At 36.4% G+C, this 24,854-nt stretch overlaps 1 protein-coding gene across 5 annotated transcripts in view; it reads right to left on the bottom strand.

The window, feature by feature from the left end:
• Positions 1–24,854, bottom strand: part of PPP1R13B (protein phosphatase 1 regulatory subunit 13B) — a 69,720-nt gene that overhangs the window by 38,335 nt on the left and 6,531 nt on the right. For 3 of the 5 annotated variants that reach the window (XM_084207421.1, XM_084207424.1, XM_084207422.1), the window contains exons 1-2: positions 17,404–17,638; positions 5,647–5,794 (exon numbers count right to left, since the gene is read on the bottom strand). In XM_084207421.1, coding sequence (XP_084063547.1) covers positions 5,647–5,794; positions 17,404–17,529 — 274 coding nt within the window. In that variant the 5' untranslated portion in view covers positions 17,530–17,638. Of the gene's footprint in view, positions 1–5,646; positions 5,795–17,403; positions 17,640–24,854 lie in introns of those variants that run through there. The other 2 variants (XM_084207425.1, XM_084207423.1) reach the window with 2 other exon arrangements.

Below are 24,854 nucleotides of genomic sequence, written 5' to 3'. Positions count from 1 at the left end.
TAGGATACTTAACTGTTAAAAACCAATATATTTTAATAAATTGCTTTACAATGCACTTAATACAATAAACTTTTGTCAAAATATGTCATGTCAAGTAGGTATGTGATTAACAAAATTTAGCCACAGTTAGATCTAGCTGCTTTTAGTGGGGAAAGGTCATTCAAACCAGAAGTTACTCCTATTCATCAAGTGGCTGGAAATTTATCTTTCTTAAAAAAAAAAACCTGCCCCCCAAAAAACCCAACCCCCCCCCAAAGCAAGCCAATAACTACATTTAAAAAATCTTTGATTTGCTTCACTTCTTCCTGTTCCTCCCTCAAGTGGCACTGTAGAAATGTTGTCAATAATGTTTAAGTACACAAGAATAAGGTCAGTGGCTTATTACTGCTCAGTTCTTGAAAAGGAATTTTAAAAGCATGATTTTCAGGTTTTTCAACTCCTGTAAAGTAAGGTTTCAAGTGCTTTGAAGCATATCCACTAAAACTGCAGCATCAGTCTTCTAAAGATCACTGAATGTAAAAATATTTAAGTGGTTTAGTTCAGAGACTTTAGAACACAAAATATGAATCTTTAGGAATTTCTCCCAAACAGAAAAATTGCTAGACAAATCCAGCTGTAACAGGGCTGGACAAATTATGGAATGGTGAGGAGTAGCTGGAGCTTCACTCCTGGTTGAGCTGGTCTCCCAATAAAAGTAACGCCTGATCCCAGGAACTAGTCAAAGTAAGAGGTGTCATTTACATAGTGCACCTTCAATAATTAAGACTAATATATTTCAAACAGTGACAATGGAAAGAAATGGCAAAGATGTCTTCTACTAGTTTAGCAGTTCTTTCACAAAACCAGTTTGGGATGTTATCCTAAAGTAGACAGAAAACAGGTTAAAGTAGTGACAGCACCATCAACACCACTGAAACAATGAAAAGAAAGATGGAGCAATACTAAGCATTCTGTGCAACCTGGCTACACTAAACAAATTCAGGAAACAAAGTGAAAGAAGAAATGGACATTAACACTTGACACAAGACATGGTAAGAATTGAAATCCCCATCTTTCCTACAGTTTCAATCTTTTAAAACTATAAGAAGTGCGAGAAGAAAGCATGATTTTATATTTGTAGTATAATAGTACAAGATTTATTTTCTGAAGATCCCTGCTCTTTAAGAATCAAAATCAAATAAAATCAAAACAAAGAGAAACACCACAGTTAAATTTTTCCTGGTTGTTATAGCTTCAGAAATATTTGTCAGTAACTGGTTTCTGAAAAGTATTTCAAACTTTATTGTAGTTAAAAAAAAAATTGAATAGAAGAGAGCATTCTGAGAGTGTGAAGAAAACATTAAATAGGAAAATTAGTGTAGAGTAGTAACAAAAAGGCTGGATTTCTATACTTTAGCAACACATTAAAAATTATCTAGAGAACATTTGTCTTCATGAATAACAAAGCAAAAAACCATTATAAATATCCATACTTAACTATCCATCCATACTTATAAATAATCCATCCATACTTAAATGAAAAAACTGCCTTCGATTTTAAATTGGATCAAGATTCTAAAATATTTTTGAGAAATGAGCGATACTTCTTTCCTTTTAAGCAAAAGTTTTGGGGATGGGCTAGTTTTAAGTATTCCAAAACACAACAGCCTGTAAATCTGAAACACAGATACTGCAGCAATGTTTCAGAAGAGAGTTGCAAAATTCTTCTAGTGGAGCTACAAATCCACTACTTAAAAGTAAGTTTCAGTCTTCAAAATCTGTTTTTATCCTGATTTCAAGGATCCTGCTATGTGAAATAAACATGTTTATGCCTCCTCTACATGAAACCAGAATTAAAAAAAATGGATTTTCTCCACAGGGGAGTTTGCTGTGATATCTGGAATGAGTTTTTCCCTGCTCAGGTTTGCAGAAGTATATTCAGAGTAAGAAACTATTTCATTCACACTCTCTTGCCTCCTACATTACCACCATACTGAGGAATGTTATGACCATTTGTTGAAAGGCATTCCAGGTGTAAATGAACTGAAAAATTAGTACTGGGTGGATTTAAAGGTTGTAATCAATTCTCTCTTGAAACATACTACAAGTTCCTGGCATCACACCTGTCTTTGACTCTCCTTACCAACTGTTATTTGCAATAACAGGGGAATGAGGAAGAACATTCTGGTTTTGTCTCCTGTTACAACATGAGAAATCCTTGCAAAAAGAGTAAGCTAGCTCCAAACTAACAAAGCCTGATATATCAGGCAAAAGCCCTACTGACTTTTTCAACTACTACTCATCTCAAGAAACTGGAAAGGAGAGGGAACAGAAAATGAAATACCAAAATCAAATCTGAATAAATGAAATGCTTAGGCCACGCAGCTCTGAGAAGAATCAGTTTCTTGACTCTAATGCAAACAACACCTAAACTATTTTATAACTCTTGTGAAGCCCTCAACCATTTCTTTGTCACACAAAAGCAAAGAAATGAAAGCTGCAATAATAAATAAACCAGTATGTTTTCCAACAGCTAAACTATTGTGGTCTTTCTCTGCACTGTAGGAATCTTACATAATTTTTGGATTTAGTAACATTTTTCTGGAAGAAAATTGGTCTCTCATCCTCTAAATATAAAATCAAGTGTTTATCATCTACTTGTACATACTCATTCAAAACAGGAAGACTATTGAAATAGACAGAATTTTGCTAGAGCAATACAGTTTAAAGGCTTTTGGACATGCAAACTGTTATTTGTACCTGATGATAAGATTACAGTCCACAAGCCACAATGCTTTGAATTTGAATAGACTGAATAGAATGCCTTATTCATCTAGGCGACCTAAAAGAAGCTGTGGCTACCTGTAGAGCAGAGGAGTTAAGCATGTTCACGAGGCCAGACAGACTCTCTCTTAGGAGGAGTTGTAATTTGTCATTTGCGCCACAGGGAGAGACTGCCAGGAAAACAGACCAGAACAGACCACAGTGTGTGACTAAATCTAATGTGTTTTTTAAGCCTGTGATTTTCTGTATTAACTTTTGTTTTGAATTTTACTTTCCAAAATGTCCTCTGAAAGAACACTTGCACATCTCTTGAGGATAAGGGTGAGGGATCAGAGACAGTGCAATAAAAGAGATAAAATATGCTTTTCCACTGGCACAACATGCAGCAGTTTTACTGCAAATTGCCTCACACTTCCCACTCAGAACCATAGTTTAAAGTTGGTTGTTGTAACTGCCGCATTTAACTGTTCAGAATCTTGTTTTCTAAATCAGATCTCTGCTCCAGGCAAAATTCTCTTAAAAAATTTCAGTGGAAAGAGTTCAACTTAGCTCTCAGAAGAAGCAGTAAGAAAAATTATCCTATATATGCCGAGGTCGTTCCACTGAGAAATCTATGCACCCTAGACTTTGGGTCAAGAAGCTGAGGTCACAGATTTTCTAACAGTATCCTACATTTAAGAACAATGAAATAAACATTTGTGCTGAAACTCCCAACAGAGAGCCTTAAAACCAATGTGCAGGATATAATTTTTGCTGACACTACAGGTCAAAGACCCAGAAACATAAGTGAGTGTTTTATTTTTTCTTTCATTCTCTTCAGTATTTTCTGTTCTACACGTTCAGTGGAATAGATCTATACAGTTATGGGAATTTAGCAATGAAAGCTACCTTTGTGAAAGCACCTTCATGTGAGTTTTACCAGAAGCTCAGAGCTAACAATAGGCAGAAACTCTGGGCAAGCCTCTGCTCCTTCACCTAAGTGTCTGTATGTAGATCTGCACTTCAGAAAACTGGGTGAGATTAACAGAAATTTAACCGAATTAACAGAAAGCAACCAGCTAAAATCAGACATCTCCTTATTCTATTCACAGTAATATCCAAATCTCCCCTGACTTTAATGGGATCAAAGAAAGATAATTCTCAAGGCAGGTACACAAAATTTAGTCTTAGTCCCTCCATTGCAACTTCATGGATAAACTCTATTTCCCACTTTACAGAAGCTTGTAGCTTTCAATATCAAACACTTTTGAGAATTACAGTATTACATCCACAGATGAAATATTTTCTCAATCTTAAAAGTTATCATAGAAAACCTGTGCTTCTAAGGTCCAAGTTTTGCAAGGTTTAAGTGTTCCAGGAAGATGGGGTGGATCACTTTTCCAGTTTCCAGTCACCCTTTAAAGCCAGCTGACAACATTCTTTCTACATTTTAAAAGAAGTACACCTTCAAAGTATTTTGAAAGCAAAAGAATAAATAATAACACATATGACACTTTCACTGACAAGGGATTGGAAAATATTAGGAATATCTGAGTGTAGTTGAAATCTGCAGATCCATTTTAGAAGTCTGTGATGCACTTGGCATCATAGACTCTATAACCTAAATTTCCAAATTGAAGACATTTTACCCATTCTTAAAGTTCTATCCTTAAAGACAAGTTTTCTTACTGAGTGTGTACTGAATTTGCATTCCTAGAATTGCAGGCATACAATTCTTAACCTTTCCCCTGTTCACTCTTGCCTAAACTCTGAGTTTCCACTCAGGTAGGAAATTACTTCTTCTGGTACCTTCTCCTTTTACAAAGTCTTAGAACAGTTTAGAAAAAGATGAGGCATAGTTTTCTTAAGAGGAAAATATTATGGACTGCCAAAAGTTCCAGAGGCATCTGAATAATGCCTGTTGTTTCTGTCTGGCAAAACAGGCCCCAATCAAAATAAAACACCTCTATCTAAAATTTAAGAATTCTGTATCAAGTTATGACCTCATCAGCCTTTATACAGAACAAATTCCATTAAATAGGGGTCACTTTAATAACTAAGAGATAAGAATGGGGATTGCAACTAGATGATCTGTAAGGTCCCTCCCAATCCCAATCCCAACCCCTCCATGGTCCTGTTCTGTGATTCTATAAACATGTCTGTTCTCCCATTGACCAATTCTGCTTCCGTCCATAGATTGATATAGGATAACCTGGAGGTTTGTGCAACACGCAACTATAAGAATCCAAACAGAATTTACTGTGCATGGATTGTGACACATTCCTGAAAAGAACTGCCTTCCTCATGATTCTGTGAAATAATAATTGCAACAAAAATAGGATATGGACACTTCTACCTGCTCCAAAAGAGGCTGGCAAATCTTTGAGAGGAAGTGTTCATGAATAGGTGTGAGATACTAACCATGTCCCATTCTGCCATAACACTGTCTGCAGAGCATCTGCTATTCATGATACAGAAGGAAAAAATAATCTATACCCTTTCTTAAATTTCAGCTAGTGTTCACATACTAGCAGTCAGGAAATAGTACGGGAAAGAATGCAGGTGGTGATCTGCACCCACTGACTGAAAAAATATCATCACGAGATTCCCTACTGTCATTTAAATTGCCTCCATCCTATTAGAAAAACAAACACAGAACACTAACAGGCCTTACACATGCATTTTATCAAATGCCTCATGCTGAGGAAGAAAACAGAGAAGAATCAAGAATTACATTAATCTCTACAGTTATTTGAATTACCATCCTTTGAGTCAAAATCTACTAGACTAGAAGAAAAAAAAAAGAGTACAATAAGTAATTGAAATAATTAGTATTGAGAAGTCACTTTTTTTTTTATAATTGATGCACATATTAAACTACATTTCCAGTGAAATTTCACTTACCATTTCCACGCCATACTTCAGCCAGATGGCAGCTTCCTTCTCCAGGCTCTTTGCAGAACTCCACTACATCGCGACAGGTTGTTTCTGGTGTAATTGGAACTTCTGTCAGAATCTGTTCATTGTTGCTCAGAAACACAGTTAATATCATCTGAAAGAAATAAAAAGAAAAGGAGAAGAATATTAAAAAAAAAAGAGAGAGACACAAATAAACTTATGAGTAAATTTTTTTCCCTCTGTAAATGAAAATGTATGCCTAGGACTGGTTACTACATTCCAAAGTTGTTTTCAGTATCCTGTAACTTTGACAAAGATTTAGTCCTTTGTGTTCATTTTTTTCGACAGTACATTGAATAGACAATTTTTTAAATAAAAACTTGAGTTGAAATGCTTTAGTTCTGTCTGAAAATAAGTTTGGGAGGAAACGAACAAGTTTCAGCTGTGTTAGATATTTGAAATCATAGCACTTAAATGTTGAAAACAAATTCACACTTTGGTAAAGTAACCAGAAGCTTCAGGATGTACTCAAAGACAAGTATTCCTAAAATGCACTAAATACTCTGAAAGGCACCTTGCCCTAAGCTCCTGCTTCAAATTAAATGAATAATTTTATACATTCTCTCTGTACCTTAATTCCCATCTGTAGTGACAACACTGTTCTGTAAACAGTGGATGGAAAAGAGAGAAGAACATCATGTTTTGGAAGGCAAAAAATACCTTAAAAGTAAGTGTCCCTAAAGAACATGATAAAGTTAGTAACTTTACCTGCAATGAAAGCTCTGTCAGATCTTTCCCATAAATAAAATGCGGCGTCACACATTGAACCTAATAACAGCTCTTCATTAAATGAGCACTCTCCAGGTAAATAAAAGCTGTGCTCCAATTTGCATAAGCAACTCCTAAAAACATTCATAATACTTTTATCTGTGGGACACATACATCAGCCAGACTGGAGACTGACATTAATAACAGCTAGATACTGAGTAAGAGCAGTCTGTCTACTTTAGAAATAGACACAGGACAAATTCCAAGAAAGCCCAGGCTTCAAGCTCTCAGTCTCGTCAGTCCTCCAGGCTATTTCAGTCCAGGTTTCTACTCTCCCTCAGCCTGCCAAGTTTACATGCTGTGTCCTGAAGTTTTCAAGTACCTACACTTCAACACAAGAAGCAGTCAACCAAAACTGAAAATATACCAGAATTCACCCCCGAGTTTTTCCAACAGCAGCATAAAGGAGGCCATGGTAAAAGCTGTAATACAAGCTGGAGGAAGCTACAGGATGCAGCCAAGAGATAATAATGAATGTGCCTGTAACCACCTACTGTAAAAAGCTCAAAACTTCATTGTTCCCCCAGCAGAAGATTCAGACAGTCTCAAGATTCAGTGGCTCTGGTCATATAACAAGTGACTGATGTTGAATCTATTAGTGGAATTTGACCTCGTATTTAAGAAGAAAGAGTCACCTACATGAACATAAACCAAGAGGCTTAGAAGAAACCTTAAGAGGTCATCTAATGCAGTCTCTTGGCCTCAGGCAGGATAAACTATACCTGCATTATTCTGCAGAGATGCTTGTCTAACCTGTTCTGAAAAGCCTTTCATGATGGAAATTCCACCACTTCCCTAAGCCATCCACTCCAGAAATCCAGGATTCCTGTTGCAAGAGGAAGTTTCTTAAAGCCTAGTTAAAGTTTTCCTTACCACCATTTAAACCCCATAGTTCTTTTAGCCACAGGGGAAATAGAAAACACATTTTTTCCTCCCTTTCCCTCTACAGTTAAATTTAAAGAACATGCAATATGTAAGTAAATTAGGTAACTTAAATTAAATAACACCAGTTTACAAAGTTATTAGTGCCAGTATTCCAGTTTCTTCATAGCACTTGATAGCAGTTTCAGAACAAAACCCAAACTTCTGAAATTGTTTGAGAATACCAGTGACCCTGGCTTTACTGCCTCATAATCATGTGTGGAAGACCTGTTTTCTTGGTATGAGAATGTCTTAACATCATGTGACATTACACGGCTTCCAGGTTTTGATTTCCTTATTGCTGTTAAAGTAACACTAGCCCAGAAAACTTGTTTTTATGTCTTCAAGATTATATATCTGCTTCTGCAGACAAACTGAAAGAGAAAGAAAAGCCTTGTAGATGTGAGTTATCCTATTTATCTCAGTCACTTCTCCATAAATTCCAATCTCAAGCACTACATGAACTCACAGTCCCCTTGGCAATACCGGGACAAAGTTTGCTGTACCTCAATCACACCGCTTCACTTGACTCCCTCAGCTCAGAGGGCATCAGTATTGTCCTCTGCAAAGCTGGGTGGCACAGTTTCAGCCCAGGGAAAGGTATCTCGCTAATGAGGAAGCAAGGTGCTGCAGCCAACTGGTGTAACACTCCTCAAAGAAACTTGATTAAGTAAGGATTTGTTTTCAACAGGTTGAGTAATACTAAAGGAACTAAAACACTGCACTGCAAAACAAGTATCCTGAAACATACACAGCAAGACTCGAAATATTGAACATTACTACAATGTTAATTATATATATATTGCAATATTAATGACAATTTCAAGTCAATGTCATACCTGTCCCTGTTTGTGGTGGGAATGGGTAAGAATCAGAGGTACTACATAGTGATAAAAATACAAATAAGCATTGATGGAGTCTGGAAATTTGCTGCTGAGGAATGCAAGTGAAATACACGCAAAATACCCAAGTATACCTACTGAAGTAAACCAGTTACACGAAAAAAAGTATTCTTCACCAAAGATTAGGACACAAAAGAACGGATAAAATCTTTGATTTTTCATTTTAAACTGATTTCTAAATAGGAGCAGATGAAAAAAAACTATCTTGTTAAATTGTGACCATAACCATTGTAGCATTTCTTTGATCATCTCTCAATTCACAGTTTTTAATATGTGAACACAATGTCACACAACAGGATCAACCTAACACTCACAAGCAAATCACCTCAGGGATTCTAAATCATGTCTTTTTTCCACAATAAACATCAAGCTCCAAACTTTACACTTCTTCCTTCTCACCACACACGTGGGTATTACCAGTAACTCGCCCCTATGGTTCCTGCTACCAAACCAATGGTTTGAATCCAACTTTCACAAATTCACATTTATTTTTCACTCAGTTTTTTGTTATTTTAACCTTCATGCAAACTCTAGTGTATCCAATCATATTTCAGGTCTTTTTCACACCAAATAAGCTACAGCAAACCTCCCAACCTGGCTTCCAAACTACTGTTCTTTTACTTCCCAGCTGACAGATGACCTCCTCCTAGGACTTGGAATCAGTATTCCCCCCCGAATCTTCTCTGTCCAACAGATTCTGTCTAATACTTGCACACATTCCTCTTAGCATGGTCTCTCCCCTTCATCCATTCCCTCTTCAAACCATGCTTCATGTATTATTTAAAGAACACATTTCATCATTCCTGCAGTTTCTCAAGGAGACAGAAACAGGGATAAACCTACAAGAACATTTTCCTTGCTTATTATCTCACCTCTTTCTACAGCTGAATAATGTTACCTACAAAAATTTCAATAGTCATCACTCACACAGATGACAGTTTTATCTATCTAGACCTGATCTTCTGCTAAGGAAACTGAAATGTTGGCAATCTTCAATTGACTCTTATGAATGCCTAGCTGTCAATTCAAGTTCTACAAGGCTGTACCACAGTTCTTAGACACATTTTCCAATGATTCCCTAGATTTCATTCATCAGGTCACACAGGTACCTAATCACCCTGAGCTGCAGGATAGACATCTTTGACACAAACCATCTTCTCAGTGTTCTGTCTCAGATTTATCTCTACTTTTCCTGTACCATATGTAAAACAGAGAAAGGTGCTTTTTCCATAAAGTGGTGCAGCTAATGCTCTCAGTTTGCAAACTTGCAAAAAAGGTTTTCCAACTTTTCGCTGGTGTGCCTTTTTCACTCATGACAACTGTCACAACAAAAGTCACCCTTCATGCCTATAGCCTTTACCCAGCTGCATTTCTGTGTCAATCCTGATAAGCACAATTTACTTGCTTTCACTTTCAATCTTCTGTCTTATCACCTTTCACTCTCTATCAAGAAATTTGTGTCAAATTGGCCCTTTATACCTGTTTCTACTCTCCATGTGCCTAACACTAACAGGTGGTTTTATGGTTTCTTCAGTGTTGTCCACCATGCCTTATGTGCACCTGCAAAGCCACCTCATTATTTTCCTTGGAGATCCTCCTTTGCTGTTCAGGCTAAAAGAACACATCAGACAAAAGTCTAAGTCACTAATATGCTGAACAGTGCTGCCAACTAAGTGAAAAATATTGTTTTGTCTTCTTAGACTTCTGTAGCCTTTCAGTTCATTGCTTTCTTCATCCCTAACCAAGATTCCAAGAGCTGTGCCAAAGAAATACATTCAACTTCTCTGCCAGAGCAGAGATCCCACAAGTCACAACTAAATGCCTTACACACAACTATACAGAAACAAATCATCTTTCAAATGGGTCTGATGGCCTTTCTTCTAAATGAGCTTGGTCTGGCTGTCCTAGAATCCACCTTGAGCTCACTACTTGTGTTTTGCTATTTAAGTTACACTCCCCTAGTACAGTGTGCAATTACTTACGACTGCAATAAAACTAGACTGCCACCCCAAAGACAGCTTGATGTAGCATATTGATTCTTAGTTAAGGTATGGTCTAGAAAGCCAACAAAGTCTTTGCCTCACCATTTTTCTAAAGTCTTACTGAAAAAACCCAATCTTTTTTCATCTTCAGCTAGTGAATTAAAAAAGCATACAGTTAAGTAAATCCTCTTTAACAATTTTTGCAGTTCTTGGAGACAAGAACTATATCTCTCTCAACTATTACCTCATGCTACCAAGACCCAAAACACTGCAGCTTGAGAAGAAAAATTGTACAGCCACACCCCCATTTCCTTATGCCCAAGTCAATTTACTGTCAGGTAGCTGATAATATTTATTGTAAAAATAACAAAGTCCATATAAGTAGGCATTTCCTGATATCCTACTCACACCAAATTGAGGTATTTAAGCTATCAGAAAGGAACCAGACAAGTATTATTTCAGAACATGCTGAAACATTAAAATTGAAAACAAGTGTAATATTATTTTCTTAAATTAATATTGATGTATTCTACTACAGAAAAAGGAAGTGAATTCTGCGGGTGATGATGGCACACTATTCAGTTGGCTTTTTAATTTCCATATAATCATTTTTTAACTTAAGCCCATGTTTCCAAACAAAATCAGTTCCTGGGAAAAAACTGATCTGAATTTCATTACTTTTCCTGCATGTAATTTTATGTCCATAATTTAAAAAAGAAAGACACATATAGGAAAGTTTAAAAGCAAGATCACTTCAGCAAAAACCAAAGGTTAAGAAAAAGCACTCCTACATCCCAAGAAAATGAAAACCATGAATTTTTCTCTCTGTGCTATTACTCTTATGACTCAAATTTTGAATGCCTACATGAAATTAAAGGTAGAGTGGATAACAGAGAATTTTTTTAAAACACTTTTGTCAATTTAAGAATTATCCAACATATGACTGCAATTTAAAAACATATTTGATATTTAACATAGCTTAAGTCACATACTACTGTTTAGTCATATTAGACTCTCTGTTTGCCTTTTTTTTATCTTTAAACCAGCCTAGAACTTTCACTGTGTAAATGAACAAGAAAAACCAAACAAAAAACCCTTCTCTTCTAGCAGATCACTGAACAGACTTTTCAAATACAAGGCTGACACACAATGAACTTAAAGTACAAAACAATTTCTGATAGAAATGCCAACTTCGATCCTTCTGTTTCACAGGAACTGGAAGGCATTATCTTCTCACCATGCATTTTCCCTTAACAAAGAGTTCCAAAACATTCATTCATGTTCTTGCAGTGCTTTGCCATTTCAGAGCTTTTAGCAGTGCCTACAACTCTGAGATGAGAACAATCAGTGAAGACAAGATTTGTTACCAGTTAATTTCTCTAGAATAGCAGAGACCTCAGCATGTCCCGAGAATTTTAACAACTTTTGTCCTTGATTTTGCTAACTCAGGAGTCCCAGGAGTTTGCTACTACAATGGAGTTTTAAGTGCAAACTGCAAACCCATATCTTACTGAAATGTCCTAGTCCCATCAATCAAATAAGAACTTTGACTAAGAATTTCAGCTACTAGAAAAATTATAGAATGAGAGGCAAGCAAAATGTCAATACTTACAAAAATCATCCCTTACTTGATGAGATATATTAATATGCACAACTTTTCATGCAGAATGGTCAGAAAAAAGTTACAAGCTATCAATTTTCTCATGCAAGTTTGCTTGCCTGGGATTCATGCTATTATATGAAACTTCCATCAGTTACAGTTGTAGAAGTTGTAGTTGTACATTTCAAGCATTAAAGCAGAGTCTTCATTTTTGTTGCAATAGGAACACAGCCCTTTTTATGATTACAGACTTAATTAGGTAAAACTTTAAGCAATTACATTAAGAAAACCCACAGAGTATGAAATTATAACCACAGAGCTGCTTGAATTAAAGCCATCTAAAGATCCTTTCTTGACTCAAGTCATGAGTATTTTTTTTTACTACTGGGATTTCAGAAGAAACAAATCCCAAATACATCTCTGATGTTATTATGTGGAAATCCCAGAAAAATAGCAGTAAGATCGAACAATTTAACTTCTCTGTATTAATAAGAAACATTTCAAATCCATCTAGTCAACAAGTTATTCACCAGCATGCTTTTTCCAATAATTATTTATCTTCAGAATGAAGTTGTCATTTTTAAAAATAAGTCTGCTGAAGAATTTTTGCAGTATGCTTGTGAGCCTTACTTCAAATTAAAGCATCAGGACATACAGCAAATTTATTATCAATTATTGTGGTTTTCACCAGAAGATTTCTTTAACATCTTCTTGTATCTGTTCCCCATATATAGGATGAGAAATTACTGCAATCAATTTCCATATTTCTAAACAGCTTTCCTCACATCCTACTCACATTCAAGCTGTGTAAACTTAGAGTTCAAGACAAAATTTAAAGCCCAGTGATGCTTTTGACTGTATTAGTAAAACTCACAAAGGCAGTGCAACCAACAGACTTCAGCTTGCACAGAATAAAAAAAATGAGCAAAATTTTCTGCCAAAATGTAGACTTGTGAAACCAATAGTTTCTTACTACACTTTCAAATCTGAAGCCAACTGCCTCCATATGGCCTGCAAAAGAATCCACAAAACTGGGAATGAATCTCAGACACAAAAAATGTAAAGTATTAAGCTATGGTTTGCTATTGGTAAACTCAAGCATTCATGCAGTTACTCAAAAACCTGAACAAGGTCATATTATTTATGGTCAACACTTTTGCTTTTGATCAAATCTGAAAAGTTCATGTTGCCTAAATGTACTTCAATATACTTATCTCACAAAAGCTTTTTTTTTTGCATCAGCTCATATGCTAGTTACATTACCTTGCTATTTTGCTATCACTGGGAAAAAAAAATCCATGCTGAGATCCACCTGCACCATGCTCTGCACTAGACAACCTGCCCACTGAAAAAGCACAACCAGGAACTTGTCAGACAATAGTTGTGCATAAAATTACTTCTCTTGCTGAAGCACAGGAATAATTTTAATTAAGTATTTAACTCCTCTTATAGAAGAGTTTAATTCCTCTTTTAGAAATGTAGAAGTATAGAGTTAAAAGAAAATCTTATAAAAATGCAGGAAAATCTTGTTTAGGGCCTACATGTTGTAAAGGCCTAAAGAACTGAAAGAACCACAGGAATTTCCTCTCAGGACTTCCAGGATTGTTGCCTTTGCCCCCTTCACGAGCTGTCATATGCAACAGCAGGTGATTAACAGGCTATTCCAAAAACCTACAACTACCTGGTACTTATTTGCTGAGGGGATACTTTGGACATTTTCTTTTCTTTGACAGAAAAAGAGCTACAGCATCATTGTAGATCTGCAATCTGAAGCCCCTTACTCCTGCAGGGCAGGGAAATAAACCAGCATTTTTGCTAAAGGAAGGTGACAGCAACTATCATCAGCAAGGCAGATCCACAAACTGTTAAATAAAAGGTTCACAGCAGTAAAATGAAAGACTTCCACAGCTCTAGGAAAAACAATACCTACTAAAAACAATAGCAACCAAGAGTTCATTTGTGTAAACAATGAAAACAACGCACAGACTACAGGCTGTGAGAAGCAAGATATCAACAGGACTAAAAAAAACAACCGACCTAACAAATGTTAAGTTTCTAGCTGTGCCTAGGACAGAAGAGTGACATCACTTAGGCATTATAATCCTAGATCAGATTTTAGACTACATTTTGCTATATAAGAAGCCAGAGTCAATCCATGGGAGTGAAGCACTGCCACATCTCCAGACATTATCTTTAGGGAAGCTGTTTGTTATTTGTTAAAACATTGAAATGCCTTGTTTTAGATTCAGACAGTTCCGCTAAAACCTAGCAGGAGCGGAGATTTACATAAAACTTAAAAGGTGGGCAGTAAACTTGTGGCTACAGCAGGGGAAAGTGAGTATAGCTTAAAAAGAACAAATTAAAAAAACAAAGAGATTGCATTACATATAAAACTGCTATTTTAGAAGAATATCTGTCCAAGTGCAATATTTATCATCATCAGCTAAAGCAACAAAGCCTGAAGTTAGAGAAATCTACAAAACATGCCCCTTGTGATGTTTTCTAGTGGAAAATATAATTTGGCACTTGCTACAGAATGAGTTCAACATCCCTGCATCATATTATCTTTTGGCTTGATTCCTAAATTGCTACATCTGGAGGAACAGCAAGAGATCTTGTTGTTGCTCCTTGACGCAAATAATTCTACCAAAGGACTGTCAAGACACTGGTTACCACATAAGAGACTTTGGAACACAGCGATAATTCTAGGTACACTAACAAGCTCTGGCTGATAACATTTCTCCATCGGGCAACACAGATTAAAAATGGACTTTAATTCTCCCCAAAACAAGGCTCTGAAAATTTGCTTTCTTTCACTGTTTAAAAGACAGTGGGCCATATGCTATCTCATCATAATATACACAATTATTATTAAAAGGTGGAAGCTGGAGACTCTTCCTGAAAGATTTTCTGCTCTGATCAGCTGATGCTTACAATGTTCATGATGATTCAATACTTAAGTTCTCAACTTGCAAATCAGCATTATATGATTCCTTACAGGATTACTGCAAATGGGTCTTATCAACCAAGAGCAGAAGACTGATCTTTAAGTCAAGCAGCTCTGAAGAAGTTCCAGAGGATTTTTTAATACTTGCGGTCTTCATTAAGGATACTCTATCTTCTGGACTATTTTTTTTCTGTGAATCTTCAAATTTCAAACCTCATCTAGTACCACCTGCCCAATTTCAATGAGATTTATCTAAAGCAGCTTGAAACAAACTAATAAAATCAGCTGTCAAAATTTTATGCTGATGAATTAAAAAGTAAAAAAAAAATATAATCTATTTAAGAAACAAGCAAGTGGCCCAGCTATAACAAAGGATTTTGTAAGTTGATAAGGCCTATAAATATGAGAATTCCCTAAATAATGGATTCCTACTAAACTCGCAGAAAACTGCAGCAGTTGCTGCATTTGCAAATGCACAAAATATTACTAATACACAGGAAAGGTCAGAAGGTTGGAGGACAGCAAGACTCCAGATCAAAACAAGTGGTGCAGTGATCTATCCAATTGTCCATAAACTCCACCAGCTCTATTTTAAAAAATATGAACATGATGCTCATAGTTCACTATTCATCATATCTTCAGGTCAGGGTCCTCCAATCAGAGCTATGTGGGGACCCCCAGTACAAGGCTAGGTGTGGCCTCACAGCAGCTCAGGAAAAGGAGGGAGGAACCACTGTGGCACTACAACTGCATCTCATTGTACAACATCCCACACATCACTTAGTTCTGATGTTCAGAGATCTAAATCTGACAAGGTAACCAGTATGCCCCATGTCAAATGCATCACAAGCTTACTAAAACAGTCCTAAAGTATAAACTGCCCATTCCATCAGCTGATGAGATAAGAATAACATGTTAAAAATACTCTTAAATATTTTATTCTCCAAATCATTAAGGAAGACGTGCCTGAAGAGCAACATAACTGTAGTGCTGTAAAATTCGCAGTACACACGGGTGAACAGGCAATAAATTAAAACCAAAACTAAATGAATTCAAGATGACTCAGCTTCAGAGATGCTTTTATTACATAATAATCTCAGCTGGAAAGTCAAGGAAAAAAAAGTCGTGTTCACTAAAATGAAAGGTTTAAAAAAAAAATAAACCCACCCAAACCAAAGAACCACACACAAATGCAAACAAAAAAACACCCCACTTGCAAACCCAAACCAGTAAAAACCACACACACACACAAAGCCCCCTGAAGCCCAAACTCTACACAAAAGGACACCCTCCACCAAGACTCCAGACCCAGATGACAGATAAGAAAGACAAAAAATTTAGTACTTTACTTTTATTAGGTGGGGATATGGAGCAAAGTCCCATTCAAGCTTTTCTGCATATTGGAATTGGCAACATTGCAAGTTACTTGGAAAGAAAGCTCAGTCTGACAACACCAGGCAAAGGTGAAGAGCAGATTTGGGTGAGGGTTTGAGTCCTAAAAGAAAACAATCTTCAAAATCCATATTTAACAGAAGTGTCCCGTTGAATTTGTAGCATAGAACCAAATGTTCTCAAATTATTAAAAATATTTTGGCCAAGGTTAAGGACAGGGAGGTGCTGATGTTTCTACAGTCCTGTGTTCGACCTTGTCAACTACAGCAAAGTCATCCAAAATCCACTGAATTCCAGAAAAGCCTGACCTACCTACTGCATTGAAAAATCATCCCATGGAAAAAGCATAGGATACAAAGACAGGCATTTGTATCTTTTCTTTTACAAACTGTTCAACAAAATATGTAAAAGACACCCCATCAAACCAAAAAATCTAAACCAGAAACCAAAACAAAACCAATCAACACGGTATTTTTACTAAAGATCATGCTTTTTGTCAAATAATAAAGGTAATTTGCAGCACCGATCATAATTTCATCATTTTACAAACAAGGAACAATTTTTACAAAATCTATAGACACACAAAGTAGTGTGTAATATGTAGTGTTGTAAATGGAACCAGCACTATTCTTTCTTCTTCATTTTCAATAGTATGAATGCACAAAGTACTACCATAGCTTTCTTCCACTAAGCAGGAAGCATTAACAAAATACTGATTGTTTAGTGCATTGCTTTCAGGGAATACCAGCCATTCAATCTTAGATGTAAAGATGTTATCTGACTTGGTAAAAATATTAAATGAAAAGTGAATACATCCTTGGGGATTCAACAGGCAAACCAGCCAAATTTTCCTTCCATCTGAGTGGAATAACTCTTTCCAAAACATTTCTTTAGTTTTAAGGTGGAAGATTTAAAAATTAAAAGCTATTCTTTTATACTCAGAAGTCCACTTTGGTTGAATCAAAAGCGAATAATAAATCAAGCTATGCAAGGTAAAACTAAAAATTTCAGGCATTTTATATACAGAAGAAACTCATATAAGGCAAAAATCCCTGATGTTCAAGTAAAAATCTCACACACACACACACCCCCCCTCTAATCCATTATAGAGACTCACTGTTTGATTTTACAAAAAGAAATCCAAAACTGCTTAAGATTACAGCAAATAAACAAAAACCAGTGTTGTCCCACCTTCTTTTTTATAATTCTGTCCTTGGTCCACTGTTTAGATTTAAGTCCAGTCTTTTTCGGTAGCCAAGATTTCCCTTTTGATGCTTTTACAATATTCTGAAGAACCATCCTTAAAATATTCTTCATGTGGACAGTTGTAAATAGCAGTGAATATAAAAATGTTGTGTAAAGCTAAAACCTAATAACAGTTTCTGTGCAACAACTACAGTGAAAAACTACTTAAATGGAGTATTTTTGGTCTACTGGCTCATGAATTCAGGCAGTAATGACGAGCAGTGATAAGATGTTCTAAAGAAACAAGACAGGCCACAGTTGTGACAGGAACAAGATAGGCTAGATCAAGTTTCACCTAATTAGGCAAGGTTGCAGTACGGGAGTTCTGCTATCCTCTCATTGTGCAATAGCAGTCTTTGTTGCTATTATAACGATGACAAACAGTAAGGATTTCTCTTAAATACATTTACATGTAAGGCTCTGACTGTCTCAAAAGACACAAAAGTGATTTTCCTGTTGAAGGGGCAATGACAGTAGCAGAAGTCCTAAGAGCAAATGATCCTAACAATTGTCAAAAGATATTTCCATTACACATTTTCTTAAATCAAAAAGAATTTAAGTGGAACAACCAGCTTAAAAACAACACCACCATATATTTATACCTAAAAATACTATAGTTCAGGCACTACTCCATTCTTGGCAAAGTCTATCTTCTTGCTGGACATAATTCAAGCAGCAGAGAATATACTGTAAACTATGTTTCTGACTGTCTCATCATGTCAAGGGACAGCAAATGTTTATCATCTTTCCTGTCAGCACTATACAGGATCGGGCGTGGGGAACAGGCAGTGCAACAGCACCAACAGGGCTTTTAGCCCTTACAACTGCAGGAGCAAAGCACCATTCTGCAGCCTGATCCTTCCCTTCCTAGAGTAAATGGAGAGAGGAGGGACCCAAGGATAAAAACAAAACAAACACAAACAATTATGAAATATCAGCAGAACCAGACAACCCATCTGTCTCAGAGCTATGAACCACATTTTGTGTAGCACATTGCACATTAAGTGCAAGAACAGAAAAGTATGGAGCTCTCAACTTTGCTTGTAAGCCACAGCCTTTTTACTTTACCCTTCCCCAACAGCAGCAGAGCAGACAAAGCTAATGAAATACTTTATTTGATGTGCTTTGACATTCAGAATCAGGACTGTCCCTCCATAATGCACTTTGTCACTAACAAAAACATTCTGATCCCATGCAGTATTCTTCCTTCCTGCACAGCAAACATGTACCATGTTGAGAGATTTATTGAGAGTATCATTGGTAGAATAGTGTCAGATGTTTAAAATGCTGCAACTTAAAAAAATTAACCTGTTAGCAACTAAGAACATTTTAAATAAATGAGAAACTCAAGGTTATTTCTTAAAAGGGAAGGGTTGTTTTGCTTTAGGAAGGATGGAAAAAATCTAATCTGGTAGTTCTCCAAAACCAGATTGTATCTTGATCTGCCAGAAAAACAAACTATCACAGGAATAAATATTTGAGAGGAAAAACTGTGTCTGTTTTAACACATACTGTGCCACTCTCTCAACCATGGCTATGGTCTGAATTCTTCTAAACTGCCCCTCAAATTTATAAAAGCCTTACTTAGGAAGGCAAGACGGACATGCAGAACAGCAGTATATGGGAGGATCAAACACTAAAGCCTGTCATACCTACTGGATAACTGGATTATTTCAAAAGAAGAATAGGAACTAAAATAAACATGTGTCACTGCATTTCCCTTTCATGCTGTGGTTCCCTCCTGAAATAACTGAAAACATCTGTGTGTAATTTGTTAAATCAGATAAATAATAAAACCAATACAAACACAGAGTAGCCCCCTATGTTCTATGGAAGTACCCTCTCCCACTAGGTACCTGATCCAGTGCACGCATTTGGCTGCTTTAGAACTCTTCCTGTCAGACAGGTAAATACAAATCTAGGCTATATGTAGAGAGATAAGAATACCAGTCGCTGGTTGCTTAATGTATCAGCCTCAAAATCCTAAATTAAAGAAAGAAGGGGATTTTCCTCACTAAAATTTCAAGAAGTTTTGAATGTTCTACATGAAGGAGGTAAGATACATGCACTATTTCACTGACATAAGCTGTTTTCCTACATTAAATGCAAAAAAAATCCCATTTAAGATCCAAGAAGTCTTGCCCTGTATGACAAAGCTCATATGTAGCAAATCTATACACCTGCAGACTATGTAAATCACTCAGCAGGAAAGTAATTGCAGCCTGTGATCCCACTAAAGTACTTCAATATTAACACACTTGTGATCTCTGAAAACTACACAGAATGATGTAGGAAAAAGGGATATAAAGGAAAACTCAAAAGTCTAATTCTCTGAAATGTATACAACTTTGCATCAAATGCTTATACCAAATGGAAAACTATTGAATATAAAGCTAGAGATGAAAACTGATAGGTGGGAGCAGCTAAGAACACTTGAAGAAGTTACAAACAAGTAAGAAGAAAAGCAAGAGTTCAGAAGGAATATAACACCATACTGCATACAGGTGTTATAAAATTAAGGCTTATTTGTTTTAATAATCTTTCTGTCACTTGGCCAGCCTATTTTACTCTTTCACTATTGTCACTTCTCTCCTCTTGCTATATAAGCCATATTGTAAATGCTGAATGTGCAAAAAAAAATTTATTTAAATATGCTTAACTACAAATATGCATGATTGCACAGAGGGTCTCTAAGTTTGCTTTTCCATATTTGTGGAAAATGAATCTAAACAGACACCTTAATATTAGGTCTAGATGAAAATTAACTTCTTATAATTTGCATCCAAGACTTTAAAAACCCAAACACCTTGGGGTTTTTTTCTATGTATTCTCTTTTTTCTACAGTAGGACCAAGCAAAAATCCATGGATCATACTGAAAAAACAAACATAAAAACAAAATCCCATCAGCAATAACAACAAAATCAATATTTTCACAGATCATTATAAATTAATAACACTTAATAAGACAGGTACCTAGGTTTACATATCACTTCCATTTCAGTAAACTGACTACCAAGTTTATGCATTTCTTAAGCCTATTGCATGAGGTAAAAACATGATGTTCCACTACAAACAACTGTACACTCAATAACCTGCACAGAGAAGGAGTTTTGGGGTTTTTCCTTTTTCCCATATGAGGCTGGAATGAATGGAAGGGATTTTACAATCTGCTCTCCAAAAGACGTTGGAAACACAGTGGCACCCCTAAGCCCACAGGAAACCAGACTGTTTATTCCATTCTGACTACAGCTACTGATATATAAAAACATACAAATCTACATGAAAACATTCATATTTTTGCTTTCTTTCACATCTTTGAACACATCTTGTCTCACAAGAAAACTGCGCTAATTAACAAGAAGAATCACTGAAAGACTTTGGTCCCCACTTCAGGAGTGGTGGGGGAGGAAGACAAATTCAGACACATCAGAACACCCATCCCTGAGCACAGGAAGAAAAGAGGCTGTTGAAACCTCAGTGCTTGAAAAATTTCTAAATCATTGGAGGGATAAGAAAAAGCTGACCAAAAGCTTTTTCCTGCTCAGAAAAGATAAAGGCAACTACATGCAGGCTCCAGATCAAGCTTCCTTGTAATTTTGTGTCAAAGCTTCTCAGTTCTTCAGAACTGAGCAGTATTTGGTAGCTTCAGATGGATGGGGGAAGGGAGCTGCAGCAAATGGGGGTAATCCAGTAATGCCTTGAAGACTCAAATCACAAAGATTTGTAAGGTTGAATGTTATAAAACACCCAGAAGCACAAAAATACCATATTAGAAACACTGTACAGTAAATCCTCTGATGTAGTGTGTCTTTTATGTCCCTTAAAGTGCTTTTTCAGGTTATAATTTTGAACCATAAATGCAAGAATTCCTCTATCAAAATATTCTAGAGGTTGGCACTCATGAAAGTGGATCCAATTCAAAAGTACTTTGTTTAGCTAAAAATGAGCAAAACTAAAATACCTGCTACACAAATTAAATTATTCCAATGTAAGTATTGAAATGGATTTCAAAATCACACTGGGGTAAACAGAATTTAAACTGATTTAACCTCCTTCACAACTTTACCTCCTATTGCTTTGACAAAAACAAATACTATTGCTCTCCACCATCTGGGGGTGAGGGAAAAGGTAAAAATAAAGTACTGCAGCCAGGAGTTTGGCAGGAAGAGAGCACTGCAAACAAGACTTGAAATTTATTTGTTTGAGTGTAAAGCCTGGATATGCATAGCACATTCCCATATCCAGCAAGCCCTTGCTGGAGTGTTAATAAATAACAATAAAATGACAGCTACACTGTCATTGTATGACAGTATTAGTAGACCAAAAAAGCTATTCAGAAAAAGGACTGAAAAGATTTCCAAGTGGCATGGGCTAGAACAGACTCAAATCCTAGTGATTTGGTTTTAAAATAATTGCATTGAACCTGACATGATTTAGAAGTGTAAAGGAGGTCAACCATTACAGATCTTTTTTCCACAATCAGAAGGATGTGATTCAGACTTGCAGCTAAAATTGACTGAAACTTAGAGGACTTGGGACAATAAAACAAAACATTAGGAAATTAAGCATCAGGCATGCTGAGACATTCAGAGCTGCATGCAGAGATGAAGCTGCACACAGAGAAGAGTTTCATAGTTTATTTTTACAAGACACTGTTTCAAGAACTCAGTCATCTCCCAAAACATAGCTACAGTCCAACTGTTTGGTGTCTGAACAGTAATTAACCCATTCACTAGCCTAAAAAATCATTCAAAATTTCAGCTCCAAGAACTTGCATTTTAAATACACAGCAGCAACATCTAACCACTTCTCTGTGGATAAATCTGAATAGCAACTTTAACACTAAGAACCAGGTTTGACTACTTTGACATGTATATTTGAATAAGTTAGGTATCTAACATACCCATGTAGTATAAAAATTATCTTGTAGGATTTGTAAGCAATGGCTTCATAGAGGCTTTGTCAGATGCCCAAACAAGTTAGTTAAGCTGTCAGTGGGTAACAGTTTCAGTCAAATAACCACTGGTTGAACTGTTTAAGCTTGGTAGGGATACTAGTTTCCTGTGCTATCCATACCATCACATAGTTTATGCTCTGGCTATCACATTATTCTCTCTACGAAACACTAACAGCCTGCCAACCATTTTACAGACATCAGTTATACCATAACAATATGAAAATAGCCTCTCCTTACATTTTTTCTTTCCAAAGGAAGTGACTGAGATATCAGTAACATTTATTAAAGACATATTATGACAATGTTTGGGATTTAAGTAATGTGAAAACCCCTCTGCCTAGGTAGAATAAATTCAGGACAGATTTTGACCATCACCCTGGTTAAGATTTCAGAAAATAGTCAGATACGCTTTCTGGAACATGTTTGTTTATAAAGTAGTAAGCATGAGGGGGAGGGGAGGAGGTAAGAAAATAAAAAGTTGAATTATGTTGAAACTACTATTAGTATGTTGAAAATATCATCTGCACAGCAGCAGTAAGAATACCAACAGGTGCAGTACTGTCTTGAAACATAAATTAGACAAATTGCATTAGGAAACAGGATTAAAAAAGGATTTTCCCAAGCAAAAATGCATTCAAAGTATGTCTTCTCAACTTAAACTGTATCTGTTACTATAAACTAAGACTTTATCCAGGTTCTTAAAGAAACTAAAAAAAAATATTAAAAAAAATTAAGCAGGTAGGCCTCTACTTAATGGCTGTGGTAAACCTTGCCAGTCTCAAACCACTCTGTTTCTTTCCCTTTAAACACCAGAGAGCAATGCAGTCAAGACTTTCCTCCACGTGTTAATACAGCTCTGTCTACTTTTTTTCATCTAATACAGGAACTCTCAACAATTCTCAGCTATTCACCTTAGTAGGTCTGGACAGCCACATTGTGGATTTAAGGAGAACAAGGCTTACTGGTCTCCCAGTGTCCAACTAGCTCCCAAGAGATTAGAACACTGAATTAATTGAGATGCTAGTCAATGCATTGGGCTTATGAGCATGGGATTTGGGACTGGAGAGACTCTCCTAGATTAGCCTGGCAGAGACCCCTTAGAAACTCACTATTTACTTTTTCTGACTTCAGAGAGCAGGGAAGTTACGTTGTTTGCCATTTTGGACATAGATCTAGATGCTTTTGGTATGAATCTCCCCATCCACATTCATTCACCACCATGGAGTCGTTTCAGGCTACAAGATCCAAACCTAAACTGATAAAACTGATTACATCCTTCCTGCAATCTACACAATTCTGCCCTTTCTTGGGCTGGTTCCAGTGCTTATCTGACCCTGCACTGAGTCAGTTTCAGTGTGCTCAAATGGCAGAGAAGCATCCTGGCAGGCAAAAAAAAAAAAGAAACAAAGGAATAAAAAAAAAAAGTAAAGGCAAACAACTTCCTGCTGAGTTTGCAAGCAGCTCAGCAAAGAAACAGATAAATACCAGAGAGAGCCAATACAAGGGAGGGGGCAGCAGGGATGCTGGACTTCAGCAACCCCTGCAGTTACATCCATTTCACTTACACAAAACTGAAGCCTTCATTTCTTCTCCCATTCTCAATTTATAAACAAAAGTTTAATCATGTGAACTCTGAAATCCTTTTGTCAAACAGACATAAGGACACACGGGTTAAATACAGTGTCTGCAACATATGCAAGTTTAGATGAGATTGCTTCCTGCTGGAGTTGAAATTCTTTAAATAAAGTATTTTATAGTTACACTCTTCACACATAAATAGAATTCTGCTGCTAAGCAAAGCAGTGAACTGGAAACGAAAAAATCTTAATTGTACTTCCACTAGCAAAGATCTAGGCTAGAATACACTACGAATCTAGAGAATAAGGAAATAATAATGGGCAGAAATCAGAAGGAATGCACTACTGCAAAGTGAAGGGTGGGAAATAATGATAGACTAGCAACTGCCAGTTAAATTTTATTGGTTCTCCTTTTTTTTTTTGTCTCCCAACTTCATATTTGTTTCTCAAGATTTCCTCAAAGACCACATATTTTACCAAAAAAACAATATCCCTTAGTTTTTCCCATTTCAGAGAAAATGGAAAGTGTTACTGGGTATGCAATAAAGATGGGGAAACTGGTGAAGCCATAACTTATCTCTGAAGTAACAACATTATTGCACTGCAGAGACTTTAGTTTCACCTCACTGCTCTACTCACCTGTTCAAAATACATTGCCTGGGGTAGAGCTCCACAATAAACTAAACTAAATAAACAAAAATACTTGAAGAGAGAGATTCCATTTGGCTGTCCCCTTCTCTGGTATCAATCTTAGCCAAGCAGTCTGCTCCCTCCTGTACCACCATGGACAAGACAACAGTCAATGCAACACACACACACACACACACACACGCTACACTCACATACATGCACAGGCATACAC

The sequence above is a fragment of the Fringilla coelebs genome (assembly GCF_963513975.1).
Source record: "Fringilla coelebs genome assembly, chromosome: 6".
In the NCBI taxonomy this organism is placed as follows: Eukaryota; Metazoa; Chordata; class Aves; order Passeriformes; family Fringillidae; genus Fringilla; species Fringilla coelebs.
Note: the sequence above shows the minus strand (reverse complement) of the source record. Positions and strands in the feature narration are given on the sequence as shown.